Here is a 25,075-nt window from a genome sequence, read left to right on the forward strand (position 1 = left end):
CATCAGGCTTCACTACATGCTAAAAGGTTATGGTTCCGTGTTTGTTACCTATTTGCTTAAAACCACTTGCGTTTCTTTTGCGTGTGAGTATATAAGAATGTTGATGCAACGTGTGAAGATTACGTACGTTTGACTCATTAACATATTTCAACACCCTTTTTAACGGTAATATTAGATACATTTAAACGCTGGTAGCATATAACCGTTGAAATTAAAAGGACTACAAAAAGATGTATTTCTTATAATAGAAGGTCCATAAGGGTATTTTGTGAAGTACTGTAACTCGTTACCAAAAAATAGTTCTCTTGATATTCAATGCTGGACATTTCCCCACACCCCACTTTTTGTTGGTTTTTGGTAAAAGTTGATAAGAGGAGGTTTAGTGGGGGACTGGAGGTATCTTTTCAGGGGGTGTTATTCTGACATTACCCACTATTTAGTGGAAGATATTGGAAATGAATATAGTATAGACTGTCATGTTGTCTGACTGCAGATAGGATTTGTAATCCTAGCAATCACTGGGGTTTCACATGAGGGATTGTGTTTTTACGATTGCCCAAATGGTCCTGCTGCGTATTGGTGCTTAGTGATGTCAAAGGTAACATTTTATTTTTAGGGGAAATTGGTAGTGAATACTTAATACCATGTATACAGGATTTTTAGCCCTTTCTTTCTCTGTGTGTCTATCTGATGGAAAGAAGTCACTCAACCAGTTCATGCATTCCATGGTAAAGGATCAGATTTGGTTAACACCCGTGTTTATCTGTGACAACTTCCCACTGGTGACATTTTAGTGAACTTGGCAAGTGGTGATGAATTTTGATATTCATATTATTATGATCTGTCAATCTGTACATAAATGTGTGTGTTAAATCAGAACTTTCAAAGGGACTGTTCCCTACACCCATCAATATCTTAATGAATGCACATTAGTCTATTGTATGAATTAAATAAAGATCTTACTGAGTATATGTTTTGATTGCATGACAGATTGGATTAAGGCAGAAAGGAACATTTCCTGAACATTTCGAACTAGTGGAGGAAATTGGAAATGGCTGATTTTTTGGAAGCATGATGTTTCTTATTTGTGGCATGCCATGCTCTAGTATCTGTCGCAAGCACTGCAGCGAGATTTGCTGATGAGATACGATAGATAGTTCCATTTTAGGATATATAACATGTTAATGGAATTCAGACACGCGCCAAGAAGTCAAACCAAACCATGTTACCAAGTTTATTGAGATAGCATATCCCCCCGCTATGCACAGTTACCTCTATTGGATAGTTGGTCGTGTTTTATTTGGTTATAACAGTAAATAATTTTTTAAAATGAAGTTTACGATATACGGCTTTTCCAAAGGAAGAGATGTTGGTAATTACACATGTACTGCAAACAATGGACGTAGCACAGTGTTATATGCTTGCTATCTCAGCTCTGTTTGAGCAAGTCATAAACTTCAGGGTGGACGAATCTGATCACCTTCCTATTATTTGTGAATTGAATATGAAAGTAAGCTTATGGACATAGCCGGTGACATGTTACTGACACCCTATACAAAGTACGTTTGGAGAGATAGCTGCCAAAAAGTCTTTGATAAAATAATCACTGATGATGTTTCAAAATCACTGATTAAGGATATTAAAGCTGAAATTTATAACGATATTGATAACGCCGTCAATAAGATACCCCATCTATTCGAGCGGGTAGCAGCTTCATTGAGCAGACGACATGGGTCACGTGACTCTATACCCGCCCGACAGCCCGCGTGGTGGAACATGCAGTGTGAGACAGTCAAGCGTGAAGAGTATCGGGCCTTAGACAAGTTTAGATTGACTGACGCTTCATTTGATTTGCAAATTCATAAACAAAAGTAGCGAATATTTAAATCAGTGTGTCATGATTGTAAATCGTCTTTTCGGCAAGGAATCAGACATAAACTTTACAGTATTCGTGACAACCCTGATGAACTGTGGAAATCTATTAAATCATTTATTAAGACCAACTTGTCTTCTACAGGCAGCAAAGTCAGTGGCACTGAATGGCATAATTACTTTAAACAGTTACTGAATACAGGTCAAACCACCTCGATTACTAGAGATAAAGTTAAGCAACATTTATTCGAGCATGATTCACATTGTAACAATTGCAATGAAGGACTACCTGATCAACTTAATAGAGACATAAGCCTTCATGAAGTTACAAAGACAATCCGTTATCTTAAATGTCATAAAGCTGCAGGTTGCGATGAAATTCCATCGGAATTACTTAAAAATTCTTCATTTCAAATATCTCCGATACTTATGAATTTGTTTCATGAAAGAATGAAATCTGGGAATTTCCCGATTGATTGGTGCATGGCAATCATATGCCCTCTTCAAAAAAAGGAACTTTATCTGATCCAAACAACTACAGAGGAGTCTCTCTATTACCAGTGATTGGAAAGGTTTTCACCAAAATAGTAAACCAGAGAAAAGTTGTCTCATGAAAATAATGTTCTTTATGAAAATCAAGCTGAATTCAGGAAAGGTTATTCGACGGTGGACAACAGGTTTTCTCTTTATGTGGTGATCAAATCAACAGGTGGCAGATTATATGTTTTCTTCATAGACTTCTCAAAAGCCTTTAATTGCGTAAATCACACTTTACTATGGCATCGACTTATTATCTATGGAATACATGGAAATATTTTAACTGTCTTAAGAAATATGTATTCAAAACTACAGACTTGTGTAGGACAGATCAAGGCCTCACAGACTTTTTCAGTGCTGGGTTGGTACTCGCCTAGGATGTATGGTCAGCCCGCTGTTATTTTCATTTTACATCAACGAATTGGTTACTGAGATGACTTCGTCAAACTGTAGAGGCGTTTTCATATCTGAAGATTGTCCTAATATATGTTCACTTCTCTATGCTGATGATGTCGCTAACTCTGCAGGCAAACTCCCAAGAACATTTAAATTGCGTTAGCAACTTTTGTGAAAAATGGGGTTTGAACCTAAATATACAAAGTCTGAGGCGACTTTCAATAAATCTAGGGCCTTAAGGCATTTAGTCTTTAAATATCTAATATGTGGCAAAAACGTCAAATGATCGTCGAAAATCAATCCAAAAAATTTCGCCTCTTTTACAGTCTTAATTGGAGTGTTATCTAAAAAGAGCTCTGGGTCTTTATGGGGTTTATATTTCCGACAGAAATGTATAGAATTGGTATTAGTCTGTGAAAATTTAAACCCATTTTCAAAACACCTTTAATGAATTTTATTAAGACACAACTGTAACTGTCTTTCAATGGTACGCATATTTTTACCATGACATGAAATATTAAAATCATCCACAAACGATGACCCATCAATTGAGTCATTTAAAACTTTAGATAAACTATTTATTTTTATACTAAACAATGTGACAGACAAAATACTGCCCTGTGGAACCCCCTGATCCTGATTATAATAATCAGACAGAGTTGAACCAACACGAACTTAAAATTGTTTGTCTATTAGCGGCCTCTTAAACCAAAGTCATGTAAATCTTTTAAAATACCATGCTTCCAAGTGGTATCATAAAGTTTTTCAAGATAAAAAAAGATAGATACAGCATGTTGTTTATTGACAAAAGCATTTTTTAAAAATGATTCTGAACGAACCAAATGGTCAATTGTACTTTGGTTTTTACGGAAACCGCATTGGATATTACTAATCAGATTATTGGTTTCTAAAAACCAAACTAATCGATTATTTACCATGCGCTCCATGGTTTTACAAACACAGCTAGTTAACGAAATAGGTCTATAATTTGATGGATCTGTATGATCCCTGCCAGGTTTTGGTGTGGGTATAACTATGGCATTTCGCCACGAAGGAGGAAAATGTCCTGTTGTCCAAATATCATCAAACATATTCAGTAGTGTTGTGAGGCAAGATTCAGGCAAGTGTTTTAAGAGCTGACAATGCATATCATCAGCACCAGTTGCAGTATCATGAGCTTGTGCTAAAGCAGTGTGTAGTTCATGTAGTGAAAAAACTTCCTTATAGTCTTCGCCATTGTCAGAATTAAAATGAACTTTTTTCCTCTCTTGTTGTTGTTTGTACTTCTGAAACTTTGGATTATAATTTGACGAAGAAGAATGTTCAGCTAAAGTTTCCCCAATTTGTTTGCAATGTCTGATTTTTCGGTCAATAAGTTATTGTCATCTTTGAGATGATGAATACTAGTTTTAGAACCTTTGCCTTTGATTCTTTGTATCATGTTCAATACCTTTGACATAGCCGTGCATGAATCTATTTTAGACACACAATTCTTCTAAGACTGACGTTTATTGTGTTTAAAGGTTCGTTGAGCCTTGGCAGATTTTTTTTTCACATTGTTTAAAATATGAACGGTAGGAAACTATTTCTCTGCCGTCTTCCTACACTTCTAGCTTGTTTGCATTCGTCATTAAACCATGGTTTTCTAATATGTGGGTTCACAGAGGACCTAGGAATAGCATCATCAGCTATGTTATTCAATTTGTCAGAGAACAATTGAATTAGGTCATGAACATCTATAAAAAGGTTTGGTTTCAATTTGTCAGCACATATGGTTTGATATAATGGCCAATTTGCCTTGGAAAAATTCCATCGTTTTGAAGGTGGAGCATCAGTGGGATTTACAGCTGTAATACTAGTAACTGTCGGAAAATGATCACTTCCACAAAGGTCATCATTGACTGACCATTCAAATTCATTATATATGTTAGAATCAGTGACTGACAGATCTAATGCAGAATACGTACCCGTTGCAGGATGCAAATATGTGTTCGATCCGTCGTTGAATAAGCATAGATTATTATTAGAAATAAAATCTTCAAGGATTTTACCTTTGTTGTTTGTATTGGTACTTCCCCATAGAGGGTTATGTCCATTAAGATCAACCATGATGATACAGGGCTTAGGGAGCTGGTCAAATAAATCCTGAAGATCAGACTGCTGAAGATTTGATAATGGAGAAATATATAATGAACAAAGAGTGAAGGTTATGTGTAAGGTAAGACGGACAGCAACAGCCTGAAGATTGCTGTTAAGAGGAACCGGGCTGAGGATAATGCCCTGCCTCACCGAAATTGAAGCACAGCTAGTGGCTTTATCACTTATGAAAGTCCAGCAACCAGCACTAATTAAGACGGACCAACGTTGTGTTTATGGTCTGGTGAACACAGGTCAATGGCCGCTCATTAACCAAGATTTACATCTCACTGTTTGATTTATCTCACTATTCATTTGATATATTGGCCAACTTCAACTGAAACCTGGTCCCGTGTCACATGCATGGCACACGCGTGTGCAGCGAATGATCCACGTGTGCTCAACGGGTTTCACACGCGCTGCACACCCGTTGCACACGCGTGTTCAACGGGTGCTCAACCCGTGTGCAACCCGTTGAGCACCTGTGTCACATGCATGTTACGCGCGTTCTCAACGCGTGTCAGGGGAATGAACTTTTAGGCAGTAGTGTATCGACCATATTTGGTTGGAAGCAATCGCCGGGGGTGGGGATTCAAAATTGTACAAATGTTGGGCTGACCAACCAAGGGGCCGAGGGGCGGGGCGAAATGAGGGTAATTTGGCGTTATTGCTCTAAACTACTTCCTCTCTGAAACTAAGAGATAGAAATCAATCATATGATGGGAAGTATTCTCAGGTGATGTTAGTTTACAATTGTACAAATGGAGGGGCTGACCTACCCCACCCCACCCCCCTTCCCAAGGGGCCAAGAAGAGTTTATAACTTGGACACAATTAAGATCCCCAACCGTATAACCATATGTACAATTGCTGAGTATTGCTAATACCATTTGGTGTTTATAATTATTGCAACGTTGGCAACAGACGAATACTGTCAGAGACCGTCCTCGCAGTGGCAGGCCACGCGTAACCAATAATCGAAAAGACAACTGGATTCGAATAACACACCTACGAAATAGATTCCAGCCAGCAACAGTGACTGCAAGAAGCATCCCTGGCCTTCGACGAATATCTTCACAAACCGTACGTCGCCGCCTCAGATGTGCAGGGATTGTCGCCTGAAGATCCGACAGACGTCTCATTTTGACAGGAAACCACCGTCAAGCACGTCTACAGTGGTGCAGACAGCGTCTACACTGGACGGCCATGCAGTGGGGACAAGTTCTATACCCTGACGAGTGTCGTTTTCACCTCAGGCACAGCGATTGACGGATTCGAGTGTACCGACGTCGAGGAGAACGTTAAGTCAAGCATTGTTTCATGGAAGAAGATTGGTTCGCAGGCGGCAGCGTTATGGCATAGGGTGGGATTACAGCAAGACAGAGGACCCGTTTGATAGCGGTAGAGGGAAATCTCAATGGACAGCGCTACCGCGACGAGATCATCGGCCCTGTTGTTTTACCGTTTTTGCGTCGTCATCGCCCAGGCATTACCTTTCAACATGACAACGCCCGGCCTCATATTGCTCGACTTGTTCAGGATACTCTTCAACAAAACAAGGTGAATGTCATCCCCTGGCCGGCTCGCTCCCCTTATCTCTCACCAACTTTGCATTAAATCTTGTTCAATGTCACAGGAACTTTTGTTGTTCAGTATACAATTGTTGGACATGAAGAGACAAACACAATTATGATCTTAGAATTGAGTCTTGGGTCTTTCCACATCCCTAGGGATTAAGTTCTTGGGTACCAACCTGAAAACCGATGAGATTCCCACTCTTTTACCATATACATGCATACATGTAATTGCTTAGTACAACAAGACAAATAACATATGCTATCAGGACTGGCCCTTCTGTTCATCTGTCCGTCACTCCCAAAGGAGTTAGAACCTTGATCATAACATGCAAACCGATAGCATCCCCATCCTATAATGATAGAAACATTGTTTTTGTTATGAAGAGAATAATACATTTAAGACAACAGGGTTCGCCATGGGGTCCAGCATTGCCTCTGGAAACTTAGATCCTGGATCATAACATGGAAATGGTTCAGATCGTTATGCTACATTTGTATCTAGAGAAGTACACGTTAATGCTGTCAGATTTGCCACCCACCCCTTTTAAATGCTGACAAATTTTAAATGAGTCAAAATGTACAAGGCAAATGTTTATTTTGTTATGATTGCATAAATATCCAGGTGAGCGATACAGGCCCTATGAGCCTCTTACTTAAATCGTGTACTGATCCGCTTTTCATGGGTTTGAATCCCCGACCACTGGCATGTCAGACACTCGTGGGGAAGAACACAGATCACAAGCAACAAATGTCTGTCGTAATAGGCGACTTAAGGAAGGTCAGGCTTGATGACTTATTTCTTGTTAATCAGCAATAGTCCATGTATATAAAGATGACTTGCAAATTACAGTGACCGGACATGAAAATACAGTGATTAACATCATGAGCATGAGTTAGAGTTGTTATACGATGACATGCAATCAACCAAGTCAGCGAACCTGGCTATCCAATCCAATTAGTCTCATGTTTCATTCCAATAAATAAAGTATCATATATTACCTTCCCTAGCGAGTGAATAACTGAGTGAATATTGTTGCATTATCTATTGGTGAAGGTGTTGAATTGATATTTGATGTTTAGTACATACAATTATATATCACGATACTGAATGATGTTTGATTCTGATTGTAAAAAATAACATTGAAATAAGGTGTCTAATTTCATTACAAACCTCAGAATTAACAAGTTTATTCGCACATATGAATACATAGCTCTATAGATAGCCAAATGCGCTTGTTTCAGAACACATAAAATATTGAAAACCTTTCATATGTCGAATCATAATATCATCAATATGACACTGAGTAAAAATGCATGCTTAAGAAGTCTTTTCATCCAAAATAATACAACCAAGATGGCAAATGTGCAACTGAGAGTGACTTTTAAAGAGAGTGTGAGAGGCAGACAGCAGCTGTATAATAGTTTCATTATGAGTATTTAAAAAAAATATATATCAAATATAATGAAACGGTAGACATTGACCAAGAAGTGTTACTTATAGGCCTTGGACGAGTCCAAATTAACTACCTGGGTACCCACCCCACTATTACCCGACCCTACTCGGGTACCCGCTGTTGGTCCCAAGAGATAAGTACAAATGTGGAACGGGAATAGTTTGACTGTAGCCCTGGCAAAATGTATGTAGATACTCACAGAAAATAATCTGGTCATACATACACTGAAGTTGACTGAAGTTTTACCTCTATTCAAACCTTTAAAGTCAGAAGAAATGTGTGCATAGTCAGAAAGAAATGTGAACATTAGTCACTTATAGTGTAACCGTGGAAGTTCTAGATATTTTTGTCATTAAACAATATATCAAGTGACTAACCAAGGGTCTGGGTTGTCCTGTGGGTATCCGGTCCTACTCAGTACCCAAGTTCCCTGTCCCAACCCTAGTTAGTTGTACAAGTTTACAATCCACCACTGATGTTCTCGACAGAATGATATATTTGATCATATTAAAGCTTTATGGATGGGATGGTATTTTAAAAAAAGGTGGTAAAACATATGTTACACTTGTTGTTTTCATATATCTTACTTAGCTGTATTATATCCATATGTCACATGTATGAATCCCTGGATTGTTTGGTTAAGACTCGATTATTCACAGGCCACAATCATGCAGCTGGAATATTGACAAGTGCAGTGTCAAACAAGAAACAAATAATCTGCTTTGTTTAGTGACACATTACTTGGAACAGTATTTCAGGCATATCATGGCATGTCAGATTAATGGGAGATGAATGCCGAACATGATACAAGTCGAAGACGTTTACCACTCTGATGAAAATCAAGACGACAGGTATTCTGCTGCCAAACCAAGAAACATAACCTGGACAATTCTATGACTTGAACCCGCAATCATAGTATTCTGGCATGTATAATGGACACGATTCACAGCTAATTGCATGCCTTGGATGACTGGGTCTAGTCTGCCATACAGAACCTGATACAATTATATCCAAAAAGAGTCTCTCCTTTTTATTATATTTTTATAACTATAACATAACAACTGTTTTGATCTGTAAAATATGTTCATTTCAGAGACAAGATGTTTGTCTAGACTGGGCCATATGTGCTTCTGGAACTCCTAAAAACTTTTCAGAATCTGAGCTACTAGTCAAAGTATACCCTTACTTTAAAGAAGGTGTCCTGAGGTTATAATGTGTTGTGTTTTGGTCTCCATATCTACAGCTTTCCATATGTCTGTATCTGATGATCTGTTGTTGAACTTCTTTTCTTGGCCAGTGACCTTCGCATCATAATCATATGTATCAGCATAGAGAAAATGTAAATGGTTAGTTTGTAAACGATGAAGGAGTAACAGTATGGTTCTTTAAGATAATATTATTATTATTATTATTGTGTTGTCATTTAGTTCTGTCTGTACCAAGTAGTCATGACTGTATGGCAGCAATATGGTAAGCTAATTTGAATCCTGCAATAAAATGTGGGACAAAAAGAAAACATGCCTTATTTTGAAAGGCAGTTATTCTCATTGTCGCTTAGTATATAAGTTTTGAAGATATTAACGTAAAGACTGTATGCATGTAACTTCTTGAAAATAATGATATGAATATTCTTTTTACAGCCAGGCTCTAAACAGAATTTTGCACAATTGTTGTGAATGAGCACACAGTACAAAACAGTGTTTTGTCAAATACTGCTTCTTGCAACTACCGTACTTGAATTTGTTTCTGTTTTGTAAGCTGCATCATAGGCTTGCTACAACATTATCGATGAGAAAGGTCAGTGTTAGTGATACTCATAGGTCATCTGTAACTTTGGACATACGCTCCAGACAAGCGGATATTAAAAAAAGTCAAAACATAACCTTCCCATATACAATCATATCTAAATTTCACAGATATACAAATTATTTCACAAAATATTATTAAATCTTGTTTTGTGTTCATTCCCATAGGGAATTCAAATAATTCCAATAAAGTAAAATTATTTTTTTCTGCCACAACATTAACAATATGAGCTAATGACCTTGCTTAATTTTACACTGAGGTTCTCACACCCTTCATAGAGCCAGTTCCTCCTTAGAATTCAAGTATCAACAATCTCCTGAGCAGCAAGGGATCTGAACAGACAACTTGTCAGTAGTCATTAGGGAATCATCTTGTGACATGTTTATGGCTAGCGTGTAGAGTCAGTGCTAGCAGTAGCTTGCCTGTATTCAGTTGTTTGAGCCCTCAACAGACCAATGAACCCTTCAGTATAAACTATCAATTTCCACTTTCCCCAGTTTGGTTTTAGCAAGTCTAGAAATAGACAAATACACACTTCCATGGAAGGTGGTAATACATCAATCAATACAGATGTTCACAGGTCATAATCAACCTATGACATTTTATACACAATATCATCATACAATCTACACTTAATGGAATGTTAAGATTTCTTCTTGGCTGATGATAGCAAATCACATTTCAAACTTGTGAGCAGAACCTGAGTGCTATGGGTCAATATTTCTAATCTTAAGAGATTTTTTTGCTATTTTATTACTCATATCCCCTAGACCAGAAATGGGATAACACCTATAAAATCTACAGTTAATGAAATCTGAAGATTTTCTTTTGGCTGCGGATAGTAAATCACATGTCTAGCTTGTGAGCAGATTCTGAATGCTATGGGTTAATTTATCTAATTTTAAGAGTTTTACTGTTTTATTACTCATATCCCCTCGAACAGAAATAGGATAACGCCTTTAAAGTCTACAATTAATGGAATCTTAAGATTTTTTCTTGACTACTGATAGTAAATAACATTTGAAACTTGTGAGCAGAATCTGAATGCTAGGGGTCAATATTTTTATTTTTAAGAAATTTTCTACTATATTATTACTCATGTCCCCTCAACCAGAAATGGGATAAAGTCTATAAACTCGACAAATAATGGAATCTTAAGATTTCTTCTTGGTTGATGATAGTAAATAACATTTCTAGCCTGAGAGCAAAGCCTGAATACTTTGAGTCAAGATTTCTAATTTTAAGAGATTTTTGACTATATTATGACTCCTATCAGCTTGACCAGAAGTGGGATAATGCCTTTAAAATCTACATTTAATGGAATCTTAAGATTTCTTGTTGGTTGATGATAGTAAATAACATTTCGCACTTGTAGACAAAATCTTAATGTAATGGGTCAATATTTCTAATTTTAAGAGATTTTTGACTATATTATGACTCATCTCACCTTGACCAGAAATGGGATAACACCTATAAATTCTACAATTAATGGAATCTTAAGATTTCTTCTTGGCTGATGATAGTAAATCACATTTCAAACCTGTGAGCAAAGCATGAAGGCTACGAGTCAAGATTTATAATTTTAAGAGAGTTTTCTTCTATTTTATTACTCATATCCCCTAGACCAGAAATGGGATAATACCTTTAAAATCTACAATTAATGGAATCTTAAGATTTCTTCTTGGTTGATGATAGTAAATAACATTTCAAACCTGTGAGCAAAGCATGAAGGCTGCGAGTCAAGATTTATAATTTTAAGAGATTTTTCTTCTATTTTATTACTCATATCCCCTAGACCAGAAATGGATAATACCTTTAAAATCTACAATTAATGGAATCTTAAGATTTCTTCATGACTACTGATAGTAAATAACATTTGAAACTTGTGAGCAGAATCTGAATGCAATGGGTCAATATTTCTAATCTTAAGAGATTTTCTACCATATGATTATTCATATAACCTTGACCAGAAATGGGATAACACCTATAACCTTGACAAATAATGGAATCTTAAGATTTCCTCTTGGCTGCTGATAGCAAAGCACATTTCTAGATTGTGAGCAGAATCTGAATGCAATGGGTCAATATTTCTAGTTTTTAAGTGAGTTGGGTTTAACACCGCTTTTCACTTTATTACAGTTATATCATGGTGTGTCAGCTTAACGTGGGGAGAAAGCTCGAAGTGATGGTGCTGAAAAACCTAGAGCATTACTGGGGTGAACCGGGGTTCGAACGCACAATTATAGGTTGCTGGCGGATCCAAGGGACGTAACTCTGCACAGTGAATCGCGGCGCCTTAGACGACATGGCCATCCATGCCCCCTCTAATTTTAAGAGATTTTTTACTATATCATCAATCATCTACCCTTGACCAGAAATGGGATAACACCTTTAAAATCTACAATTAATGAAATCTTAAGATTTCTTCTTGGCTGATGATAGTAAATCACATTTCAAACCTGTGAGCAAAGCCTGAACACTTTGAGTCAAGATTTCTAATTTTAAGAGATTTTTTTACTGTATTATTATTCATATAACCTTGACCAGAAATGGGATAACACCTTTAAAATCTACAATTAATGAAATCTTAAGATTTCTTTTTCACTGATGATAGTAAATAACATTTCAAACTTGAGAGCAGAATCTGAATGCTATGGGTCAATATTGCTAATGTTAAGAGATTGTTGACTATATTATTACTCACATCCCCTCACCTAGATGTGTCATAAATGTGATGCTTTCAAGAATGAAAGGAATCTTGAGAGTATTGTTTTCTGAACATTGTCATTCACATTTACAACCTTTGAGAAACATGTACTTTGACAATAAGCTTTGCATATGAAACTACATAGTTTTAAAAAAAGCTTCGTCCCCTTCACAGCTGTAATAGGCTAACTGATCATCATGGAGGGACTGACTGCACAATGTATGACATTGTCCTAGGTCTGTACCTGCCTTGATAGAAACCACAGAAAAAAAAGTAAAGGTATAATGACTTACCTACACATTCTCGTCTTTCAAAGAAATATTATCTTAGAAACTTCAGCCACTTGGCCTTCAACAGCAAGGACCAGACGACCATTTTGATCAAGTTGTAAAGGGAGGATAACTCTTACTGTTGCTTTGTCTTGCAAATATTAATGTCAATGATGACAGAGCTTGAGATAACAAGTTCAGTTCTCCATTAGTAATGGGTTTATTAAATATATGTTATCTGTCTTAAGTTGGTAATTTTGAAACCTTTCTAAATATTTCAATCATATTAAATAATATCATTTAGATTCCATATGGTCTCCCCAGAAATATGAGGACATTTTGCTTGCAAAACGGTTATGAAAGCTTCAACGTTAATATGTCAATAAGCTACCAGGAATGGTTCAATGAGTTTCCCAGTTATTTTAATGCTGACCAGGAAGGAGATTTTGTCATACCGGGTATTACATATGGTATTTTTTCCTTTAAAACAATGAGAAAAAGAATAGGGTGGTGGGTGAATCAAAGGAACATTAAAGAAATCTTTTTCAACAAGAGAAATCTTTTTCAACAATTTCTACTCTAATATTTCTATATGTAATTAGTTTCTTTTATTTTTTAAGTTAGACTTCTAAGATGAGGCACAAACTCTCTCACATCCTGCATCTGCTATGCCTGGAAGCAGTTACATGCGCCTCCACCATTAATATAAAAATTAGTTGCTTTTATCATCATGTACACAATAATCAAATGGAGTGATTTTGAATAATTGTTACCACTCAAATCTAACATGATAACGATAGTAATATTTACAAAAAATGACTTAGGGACTTGAGAATACAAACACACTTAGTTATATTCAAAATAATTAATATTATTATATTGATGTACATACCCTCCCACATATATTTTGTGAACATCATGGCCTATTGTACAATGTCATGAGTATTTATTCCTAGACATTTACCTGCTGTGTTACTGTGTATGAGAAGAAATATGTCCAACTCTCATAACTCTTGAAAAATAGCAGAACACAAACATCCCAGGAACTTGAATTATTACACTTGTATCCCCAACAATGAGTGGCATAACATCTTTAAAATACATAAATTAGAGAATAATTTTATTTTCATTTGGCTTTTGCTATTTTGTAGGAAACACTGTGTTCAGAAGTGGCCAAGATAGCTATTTAACAGAAAATTTACTCTGTTATTAAACATGTCACCACCTCACAAAGGTTATGATATGATAGACAATTAAATAATAAATTTGGGATTTATATCATGGTTAGAATTTAAACATGGCAATGGGCAGTAAGTACAGATAATAAGCAACACGGCCATTTTAATAGGAATTGCATTTTTTCATGAGCGATCTGCATAAAAAGAAGAAATTGTATTCCGCTTTAGTTCCGCAATACCACTTTTATACGCTGCTATATTTACCTGCAAATGTCGGACATTGAGTCAGTACCATTGCCATTGGCGCACTTTGCAGAACGGAGTAAAAATACAAAACACAAGAAGTGCAGTGCAGATGATTTTGCTCTTATTAAATGTTTGTCAATCAAACACATAGTTTCATGCCAGAGATATAATTCTCTGCGGTGTTTATTCCAGTTCTGGTCGTATCCCAGTTCTGGTCGCAACACGTGTGGCCCAGTAAGGCTCCGCGATTCGCTGTGCAGAGTTGCGTCCCTTGTTCACGCCAGAAACCTATGTTTGTGGGTTCGAATCCCGGTTCGCCCCGATTATTTTTTAGGTTTGTCAGCATCATACCCAAGCTCGTGGGTTTCATCGAAGTAGTAAACGTCTGAGACCTGCATCACTTCGGGCTTTCCTCCCACATTAAGCTGACAAGCCGCGATATAACTGGAATACTGTTAAAAGTGACGTTAAATCCAACTCATTCACTCACTCATTTGTTGGCTCTTACAAGCATGGAGTAATAAGGACACATTCTGTCACGTTATTCGGCAACCACACTCACCCTCAACACACACACACATGCACGCACGCGCACGCACGCACGCACACATACACACACACTTAACAAAGCAGGGTACATTGGTCAGTTTCCAGAACACGTAAGTGACAGAAATTGAATTCTTTGTATGCTGGATTTCAATCAGCACATTCCTCTTTCAGGTTCCAGTTCAGGTATTGGGGCAGGAATTGCAGCAGTGTTTGCCAAAGAAGGAGCCAAACTGTCTTTGACTGGCAGGAACCAGAAGAATTTGGAGGAAGTGGCTAAGAACTGCAAGACGAAATGTTCTGCCGTAAGTAGAAACCACGAGAGAAAGCTAGAGCTGATGAACAAATCCACATCCGTGTTTATCCTGAGCGATTCTGTATATAGAAACAGTTGTCTCAGGCGTCGCGTGTCATGTCCTATAGGCATGCCAGCATTCGCTGCCCTTTCGAGAGTACAAACACAACAAGGTAACCTTTCGAATTGTGCCACAAAATTAGTGCCTCAGCCAATTGTTAACTACATTTTCTCACTGGCAAATCAGGTTAAACCGCATCATTACAAAACAACTATTTAACAACGTGATTAACTTTCTATTTTAGGATGTTCTCATAACCGCGGGTGACATCACGGATGCTGCTTTCAGAAAGACTCTCGTGGAGGCAACCAAGAAGAAGTTCGGGAAAATCGACATACTGGTGGGTATACTTCAACTACCGCAGAAGGGTTGAAGGTGAGGTGAAATGGGGTTTATCTTCGCGTCCAAGATTATTCCACTTATATAGCGACGTGCATGCACGTGTGTGACTGCTTGTACTTGTCCGGACTGATGTCGATTTATAGTGCTTGCCCACTGAGATACCATGCCACAGTTAAACATAAATATCGAGTACCACCTTTTAACGTCTTTTGGTATGACGCGGCCGTGGATCGAACCTCGAATCTTCCGCTCCCCAGGCGGACGCTCTAGCCTGGACGATCTACCACTAGACCACGGATGCGGTCCAGAAGGGTTGAAAGGACATGCACATGTATACCTTCTGTACCATCACGGTACATTACAAAGAAAAACTGAATAAAAAACCAATACAGTTCTCCTGTGTGTTGTTTAATAGTCTGGTCATTATGTAATTTAACCTCAAGAAAATTGCAACAGAATATATATTGCTGAGTGCGGCATTATACAATAACAAAAAAGTTAATTTCTGAAATATGCAACCAATATACTTACTTAACGAATGAGTGTTCAACTATCAGTAGTTGTGAATGAGCATCGGAGTTTTTAAAAGTTGGGATTTATACGACAATAGTTTGGTAATAATTTTCTTTCAAATCTAAAACAAGTATACTAGAACATATGATATTCATTTCCCCTTGTACGCGAGTCTCAATCAAAGGAACATTCTGCCACGACCCGTTTCTACGGACGAAATATACTAGCCACATAAAGAAACTGTGCACGGAGAAAATATAGATATAAGGGCACACCGTCCACATATGAAATATAGGTTTTAACACAGCAATTATTGGAGACATTCAAACGCTCATGCACGTGCCATGCGATATGACGTCATGGGGGCCTATGGACGTGCAATGTGTTACTGCACGTGCATCCTGTGCAGCTGTACACAGCATGTGCAACTCAAAATCGCCGTCACTTTGGAAAGCATGATCTGTGGTCATTCAAAAATTCAAAAATTCTCAGGCGCAGACACAAGCATATCACAAGCAAATCAGGCCAAGATAGACAGCTGCACAGCGTCATGAAGCCATTGGAATGATCCGAGCGGGAATGAGGCAATAACAGGTGGCAACACATTTCCAATGCCATCGTAACACGATATCGGCATTGGTGAGGCGTTATCAGAATACAAATGACGTTGCCGACCACCCACGTTCAGAACGTCCCCGAGTAACGACGCCAAGACAGGACAGATGGATTCGAGTTATACATCTCCGACACAGGTTCCAAACGGCAGTAACGACGTCCCAGACAATTCCTGGACTGCGCCGTATCCGTCCCAACACTGTCAGGAATCGTTTACGTCAGTACGGGATTCGACCACGACGCCCTGCCATACGTCCCATCCTGACACACCGTCATCGAATCAACCATCTAAGATGGTGTCGAAATCATGTTCAGCAACCTCGAATATGGTGGAGAAATGTTGTCTTTACAGATGAATCGAGGTTCAACATTTCCCACAGTGACGGGCGCCAACGTGTGTACCGGCGTTTGGGAGAACGTTATGCACGCAACTGTATTGTGGAGAGGAATCGTTCTGGAGATAGCTCTGTGATGATTTGGGGTGGGATAACAGCACGGCACCGAACCCCTTTGGTGGTTGTTCAGGGCAATCTCACCGGTGTTGGCTACTGAGATCAGATTCTGAGGCCTGTGGTCATTCCTTTCCTGCAAACGTCATGGCCCGGGATTGACATTTCAACAGGACAACGCTCGTCCTCACACGGCTAGGGTCGCAATGGATTTCCTTCACCATAACAATGTCATGTTACTGCCATGGCCTGCACATTCTCCAGATCTCTCCCCAGTAGAGCATGTGTGGGATGAAATGGAGCGCCGTCTGCGTCGTCTTCCACATCCTCCAGATAACGTCCGTGACTTGGCACAGGATTTGTGGAGGATATGGCAGGCCATTCCCCAGGCCTTCCATGCCCATTTGGTGCACTCCATGCGTTGCCGATACACTGCTGTGATTCACGCACAGGGTGGTCATACCCGTTATTGACTTTGTGACTTTGTCGTTTGACCCCCTACTCCATTTTGATCACCGACGTCATCGTAACAGATGTTGTTCAGGTCCCGTTGACATTTTCTTATGGTCCGATCATTCAGCTGCTACAGCGTCTGCATCAATTTGTTCTTGCTGTGTTGTATTTCAATCCAGAATATATTTTCTCCGTGCACAGTATTACTTGTACGAAAATGAAGGACACTTGACTTAACAAAATCATCCATTGTCTTTGGAATTATATAAACGTCAAAACTTGCATCCAAATAACATAAAATAGCAAATATTTCAGTCGGAGGCTTGGAGGCTTGCTCATTGTTACCTCAGACTGTCACTGGCTACAATTATTAATGGCTATATGTATGAATGCACCTACTCCCCCCAAAACCACCACCCACCCCACCAACCCCCCCCCCCCCCCCCCCCCCCCCCCCACACACACACACAATTAGGTGATTTCTTCCACAATTAGTACATTAAGCTCTTAAAATGGTATATGAAGTGTGATTATCTTACATTTGAATATAATATGTATGACTTCATTCCAATATTTGAAAGTCTATGGCAACATTTACTTTCTCGGCAACTCTTCATATATGTCCTCTATTTGACCTTGAACTATTATAATGAATTAAATTGTTCCCTGTGATATTTTTTATAAAGTAAATAAAAGTTGTATACCCAGATTGTTTTTTAATTTAGTTATATTAGAAAGAAAACTATAATAAATTTGAATCTCTTCCTTTCAACAAATATCAAAGAATACGAAAATACGAATTATATAGGCCTATATCTTGTGACCTTGAGAAAGGTCATTCCCACGAGTTGATTTTGGTAGACTTGTTTTTCCTGAAAGCTGACATGCAACCAAATAACATAAAGTATGAATTAATTCTGTTGCAATTTTCTTGAGGTTGGCCATTTATTTCGTCCAAAATGACCAGACTAAAACGCCGCACTCAGCAATATTTTAGTTATATGAGGGTGGCCTCTAAATAATCGAGCTGGGACAAGACACGTTCAACTGAACGTATTGTTTGAAACTTGATATTGTTTGTTTCTTGTTTATTTCGCACGCAGCAATGGTCTATCAATTTGACAGTGACTCGTAAACAACAGTTACAGGACCAGAAAATCCTGTGATTGATATTTTGAACAACGTACGATCTATGCTGTGGGCATATGATGAGACGGAAGCACCAAAATCACCAAACCTGACTGGTCGATCCATTAAGTCACCTCTGAACACAAGCATAGGGTTCTTGGGAACCAGTTCTTACCCAGAACATCCATCGGGTGCTTCTGTAGAAAGGGTTTCATGGATGATTTTGTATAAAATACATATCGATACATTGCGATGAATAAAATGCAACTATTTGATAAACTGCTGGAGAGTAGAATCCATTCACCCATCACATGGAGATTCTGGGTTAGAAGACCAGGCCGGCTTGTGTGAATATTATGGCAATATCACAATGGGCTACACCGTATTTTTGCTTCACACATTGTACCCATGACTTCGGTTTGACGAGCAAACGCTTTAACCTCTAGGCTACACAACGGTCTGAAGAGGTGATGAAAGGGTCATTGGTTAATTGATGGAAACCATGGAATTACACCCATACAGCGATGGTTGTTGCTCATATTATCAATCAATGGATTGTCTGGACTCGATTACTTACAGTCTTGTCGCAGAGTGTGGCGTTCTTATAAGAACAGAAACAAGTTGTATCATATGTCTATGTTTAGGTTAACAATGCTGGGATCTCAATGCTGGGTCCGCTGAGAGCAGCGCCCAAAGAACAGTACGAAAAACAAATGGCTGTGAACGTGGAGGCACCTGTGTTTCTGACACAGTTGGTTTTACCGTATTTGATTGAAACTAAAGGTACTCTCTTGTGAGTGAATGTGGACGCATGAGTATGGATTTATGTCTGTAATTATTTTTTAAAAACGATTTATTCTGAAAAACTGGAAGCAAATTGCCTCAAAATTTACAAACGGCCCAGCTTCTCCTTTCAGAGAAATCATTGATATGATCAAAACATATTCAGTCCTTATAAACGTCATATAACACTTGTCTTAATAACTGTATGGTTGAATACTGACAATAAGATATAAACTGGTAACACATGTAAGTTCATGTTTCCTTGGTTAAAACGTTTTAATGTGTATGAAAGATATTGCCACAGTTTTAGGGCTAAACAAATCTGTTTGTTGCAGGGTGTGTGGTTAATACTTCGACGGCTGGCACGAAAACAATTGTGAGTGTTTTGTCGGCAAACACCGGGATAATTCCAATCCTGTAAAATGGACCCCTTTTAACCACCCGTGGTATTTGGAGTGCAGCATTGACATGTATCACACGGGAAGCACATTGTAGGTTGTATTGCCAAAATGGGTGTTGAGACAATAAAGGGGGTATTAGTGGTGCAATTTTAGTTTACTTCCTTTTCCAGTTGAGATATTTTAAAGAAAATGTGGAAATGTTTGTATTAGAAAGTTGTACGGTGCGTGTCTCCTTTGTGGTCTCTTGTTGGGCAGATGACATTAGTCTCCATGTATACCTCATTTGTTACCATTTACACTAATTGTAGAGATCAAAATAAAAATATGTTGGAAAGGGTGATTTTAGAGATATTTGAACAGAAGGAAGACCAAGACCGAAGCTGATATTTTGAAGAGATGTTGATTACGACGACAAATATTTTACCAAAAAGGTACCCTGAACCTTCTTCGCCCTTTTAGTCATCTATATCATTTGAAGTGATGGGGCTGTTTGTGTTACTTTCATGTATCATGCAAAGACCTATGAACTTATCAATATTCCCTCCCGTACAGACACCGAATGGAGGTTTCTACGTCATGTCGAAGGCGGCCTTGGAAACATTCACAAGATACCTTGCCCAAGGTTAGTATATCAACCTTTCTGAAACCGATTTGGGTGGCCCACTCATGTTAAGTACTGCGGTTCACTGTGCAGACTTTCGACGTGTGAGAATCCGATAATCGTTGGTTCGAACCCGACATTCAAAACTAAAATATTGAGGGTCTATGCCCTTTTTACTATCAAACAACCCGCTCTATATACAAATACACTCCGTGAAATGGCACTCCAAGGGTGGCATGGATGGGCCAGTTGTTTGAGGCGCCGCAATTCGCCGTGCAGAGTTGCGTCCCTTGGGCACGCCAGCAACCTATGATAGTCGGTTCGAATCCCCGTTCACCATGATTCTGTTTCAAGGTTTGTCAGCACCGCACACGTGGTTTCACCAAAGTCGTGTAAAGGACATACAATTTCATTTGTGGAAAAAGTCCATCTGACTTTGGACTTACCTTTTACATGAAATTCAGTTGCATTAAAAGAGGCGCCATACATGGTAATTTACCCTGTGAGGAATACTGGATGGAATTGGTCCCTAACGACCTCTGCCTGTCGTTCAAGGCGACTAAATGGACCACCGTCGTATCTAGATAAAATATTGCTGAGCGGTGTTAACAAAAAGCAAACAAAATACAAACACCGTTTTTTTCTTTCCACAGAAATGGCTTCACAGGGGGTACGCGTGAATGCAGTCCTGTGAGTATACCAAGAAAGGCAATACTTATGAAGAAAGTAATATTGCCTTTGGGTATGACCGTGTATGTTCGGTGTGTGGATGGTATTTGATAGGGTCGGATATTTAATATCGATAGAACTGACATTTACTTAGATTTATTTGAGTTCAGTTTATAATACGCTGAGAATATGCAGCATGTTTTCTATGACTTGTATGCTGAGTTGATTAACTGGTTTTGCTCATGTGCTATATAACTACTTCCTGTATGCCAATTCCAAATTTCTACGTGATGTCCAACACAATTTCTTTTTGAAGTTATTACGATGATATTGTAAAGGTGGAGTCCAATGAAGATCGGGGTAGAATAGCTCTTCAGCAACCCACGCTTGCCGTAACAGGCGACTATTGTCTTTTGGTTACACGAATGTAATTATCATCAGTCGTTAAATAAGGTTCCTGCAGATGTCTAGATGTGTAGATCGTGTTATCAATCACTGGATTGTCTGGTCCGGGGCACCGTTCCACAAAGCGATCTTTGCGTTACGACTATCGTAAGCCAGTGTTAAAGTATGGGACTTACGATCACCTTAGCGCTGAAAAGGGGCCCAGATTCGATTCTTTACAGACCGCCGTCATATAGCTTGTGTGTTGCTGAGGGCGCCGTTAAACAACTAACAAAAAAAAGGGCTCAGTTGTCATGAAAGGACATGACGTCATCCTAGATGTCTGCATCTTTTTGTAATTACAAGACCCGTGAAGACCCGGGGTAGAATAGGTCTTAAGCAACCCATGCTTGCCGTAAAAGACGACTATACTTGTCGTAAGAGGGGACTAACGGGATCGGGTGGTCAGGCTCACTGACTTTGTTGATGCATTTCATCTATCCCAATTGCGATTGCAGATAGATGCTCATGTTGTCAATCACTGGATTGTCTGGTCCAGACTCGATTATTTACAGACCGCCGTCATATTGCATTACACAACAAACAAACAAATGTAAATACAATGTTGATTAACAATATATGCTTTCCGTTTCCAGTTGTTTTTGAGTATACTGAGTATGTCATACTTGGTTTCCTGCGATTATTCCATATACTGATAACTGTTCACTTGGTTTAGTGTGCTTGGTGTTTATCATTCAAAACAGGCTCCCACAGGAGTTACCGCTTGGGTGCTTTGCAGACCATTGTGGTGTCATTGGTTACCATGACGCCACAATCAAATGACATCACAAATGGTTCTGCAACTGAAGCAGTACTTTTTACACTGCTTTTTTCTGTCTACAACCTGAAAAAGTTTGAAGAATGATGTTGGATGATAAATAAAATCTCACCCTCGTGTCTTTTGACATCAAATATATCAACACTCGTTGATATATTTGATATCAAAAGACACTCGGGTGAGATTCCCTATATCACTGCAACAGTTATATTCAATGTGTTTGCTGTATTCACCGTGATTGTTGTATTCACTGTCAGTGTTGTGTTTATTGTGACTGTTGTATTCACTATTATTGTGTTATGCACTCTGTTGCTTTCATTGTTTCAGACCAGGCTACGTACCCTCTCGACTAATGTCTGGGCAGATGGATAGTGCCATGGTAATTACCTACCACATCTGTTATGGAAACCAGTGGTCAGACTCGCTGGCTTGGTTGATCCAAGTCATCAATCCCAATTGCCTGGATCGATGCTCATGATGTCAATCACTGGACTGTCTGGTCCAAACTCGATTTTTTTTACAGACCACCGTCATATAGCTGGAATATTATTGCGGCGTCAGACAACAAACCAACCAAGCAATGGAAACCAGTAATTGATAGCACGGGCAACGTCCCAAGCAGTTCATGTACGACACCCTATCAACAAAGAGAACGAGTCTGACTTCTGGATTCCACGCCTCTTACAAGCGTAACCCACTGATGATATATTTGTGTTAGAACTGTTACAGTGCAAACCATTTCAATACTATTATTTAAGCCTTCATTTATCTTAAATACCTAATTGGTTCTTGATTTTTCCAAGTGCACCAAATTTCTATGACCTTTGTATAATATACTCAGACAACATTGCGCGTATCCCCTCGTAACATAAGCCACCTCCAGGCAGGGCCCTTAAGCTCCAGCTCTATCTATAAATGTCAGTTAACACCTCCTTACGTCGCCAGATCTTACGTATAAACATACCCGTGGGACAATGGCCTTGCAACACGTTATGTTATACCCCTGTCTATAAAAGAGATGCGGCACTGATCGATTTGTGTAAGTGACAGAGCGGGTCTCCCCACCCGGGGAACATTGGCCACTCGGTCCCGGTGAGCGTTCTGTCACGTTATTATCAACATGTACCTTTTCGACCTGTTCCACCCATCATCAGTAAACAAGGCTGCTGTTATCTTAAACTTCACCCCTGAGTTTTGTCGTCCGTAATCACCCTGAGCTACCATCCGAGGGCCGAAACGTACGCCCTTAGACAGAGCCATCTGTATAGAACCAGCGCCTAGTGTTTTCTCTGATCACGACATAATCGCTTCACTCTTTTTAACTCACTCACTCACTCTGTTTCAGGTGGACAAACTCATGATAAAAGCGACGCCAATTGGTCGCAGGGGCACGCCGGAGGAAATGGGACAGATTGTTGCCTTCTTGGCATCGGAAAAAGCAGCCTTTATAACAGGGGAATGTATCTTGGCCGATGGTGGGATTTCAATGACCACACCAGACATCTCAACATAAGAATTCGGATTCAAAGGACTTATATTTGCCTCCACCGTCTACAGTTTGTGTACTACCAAATACGCGAGGCCACTGATCAAATTGACAAAAATGAGTTATGTATACCGCTTACTAGTATGTAATGACGTGGGAAAAAGCAGTCACCAGCTAGCCAAGTAGAACAGAGTTCAAATCTGAAGAGGTTTATACAAGCCATATATAATGAAGAAAATCTTACCAATTCTAAAGTTTACATTACTAGAACATTACTCTGAGAAGCACAGCTTCTTTGCCTTGTAGTTCTGAGAACATATTGAGACATGATTTATTCTGAGATATACAGAAATAAAAAGATATATTTTGCAAAGAGTTTGTCCACCTCGAAACGTATGAGCTGAATCTTTAAAGCTGTTTTTTTTTTATTTAAAGTCACGCAGATGACGACCTCAGCACGCCGCACACAGCAATATTCCAGCTATGTGACGACGGCCTGTAAATAATTAAGTCTGGTCCAGGCAATCCAGTGATTGATAGCATTGCTATCAATCCACGCAATTGAGTTGGTTGGTTGGTTTGTTGTTTAACGCCGCACTCAGCAATATTCCAGCTATATGACAGCGGTCTGTAAATAATGGATCCACGCAATTGAGATCAATGACATGCATCCACCAAGTCAGCGAGCCTAACCACGCGATCCCGTAAGTTGCCCCTCACGACAAGCATTGTCGCCTTTTACGGGAAGAATGGGTTGCTGAAGGCCTCTTCTATACCGTATCTTCGCGGTTCCGCAACATTATAGAACTAAACACCGGCAGTTGGGTTCACTCATTGTACACACGTGGGGAATTAAACCCAGATCTCTGTGAGAGTAAGCGTGTGTTGCCTGACGCCCAAAAGCAATACGCCTGCCACATGACGACAGTTTGTGAACAATCGAGTCTTGTCCAGACAATCCAGTGATCGGCCCATTTGTGTGTGTTGCTGGTGTGGGCATATACTGGATTACGTATAGGCCATCGTGATATAGCTGGTCTGTTAGTGAATGCTTTGTTAAACAGTAAAATCATTGGAATACCGATTGACATAAAGGGAAATTTGAAGTCATCCCATTTCTTTGTTTTGTTTGTTTGTTGCTTAACACCGCCCTCAGCAATAGTCCAGCTATATGGCGACAGTCAATAATCGAGTCTGGACCAGGCAATCCAGTGATTAACACCATGCGCATCGATCCACGCATTTGGGATACGATGACATGCAACGAAGTCAGCGAGCCAGACCACCAGATCCTGTTAGTGTTTCGACAAGCAGTCGCTGTTTACGGCAAGCAT

General features: G+C 39.2%; 1 protein-coding gene across 1 annotated transcript in view; it reads left to right on the forward strand.

The window, feature by feature from the left end:
- LOC139447402 (uncharacterized oxidoreductase MexAM1_META1p0182-like) overlaps window positions 1–24,830 on the forward strand; it is a 39,641-nt gene extending 14,811 nt beyond the window's left edge. Inside the window, exons 2-9 of the mRNA XM_071228731.1 lie at window positions 14,898–15,028; window positions 15,324–15,419; window positions 19,224–19,362; window positions 19,698–19,738; window positions 20,316–20,385; window positions 21,018–21,054; window positions 22,583–22,634; window positions 23,601–24,830. Of these exons, the coding sequence (XP_071084832.1) occupies window positions 14,898–15,028; window positions 15,324–15,419; window positions 19,224–19,362; window positions 19,698–19,738; window positions 20,316–20,385; window positions 21,018–21,054; window positions 22,583–22,634; window positions 23,601–23,768 (734 nt within the window). The 3' untranslated portion in view covers window positions 23,769–24,830. The remainder of the gene's footprint in view (window positions 1–14,897; window positions 15,029–15,323; window positions 15,420–19,223; window positions 19,363–19,697; window positions 19,739–20,315; window positions 20,386–21,017; window positions 21,055–22,582; window positions 22,635–23,600) is intronic.
- Window positions 24,831–25,075: the final 245 nt, after the last annotated feature.

The sequence above is a fragment of the Haliotis cracherodii genome, unplaced genomic scaffold, assembly GCF_022045235.1.
Source record: "Haliotis cracherodii isolate W230 unplaced genomic scaffold, xgHalCrac1.p SCAF_7, whole genome shotgun sequence".
Lineage (NCBI taxonomy): Eukaryota > Metazoa > Mollusca > Gastropoda > Lepetellida > Haliotidae > Haliotis > Haliotis cracherodii.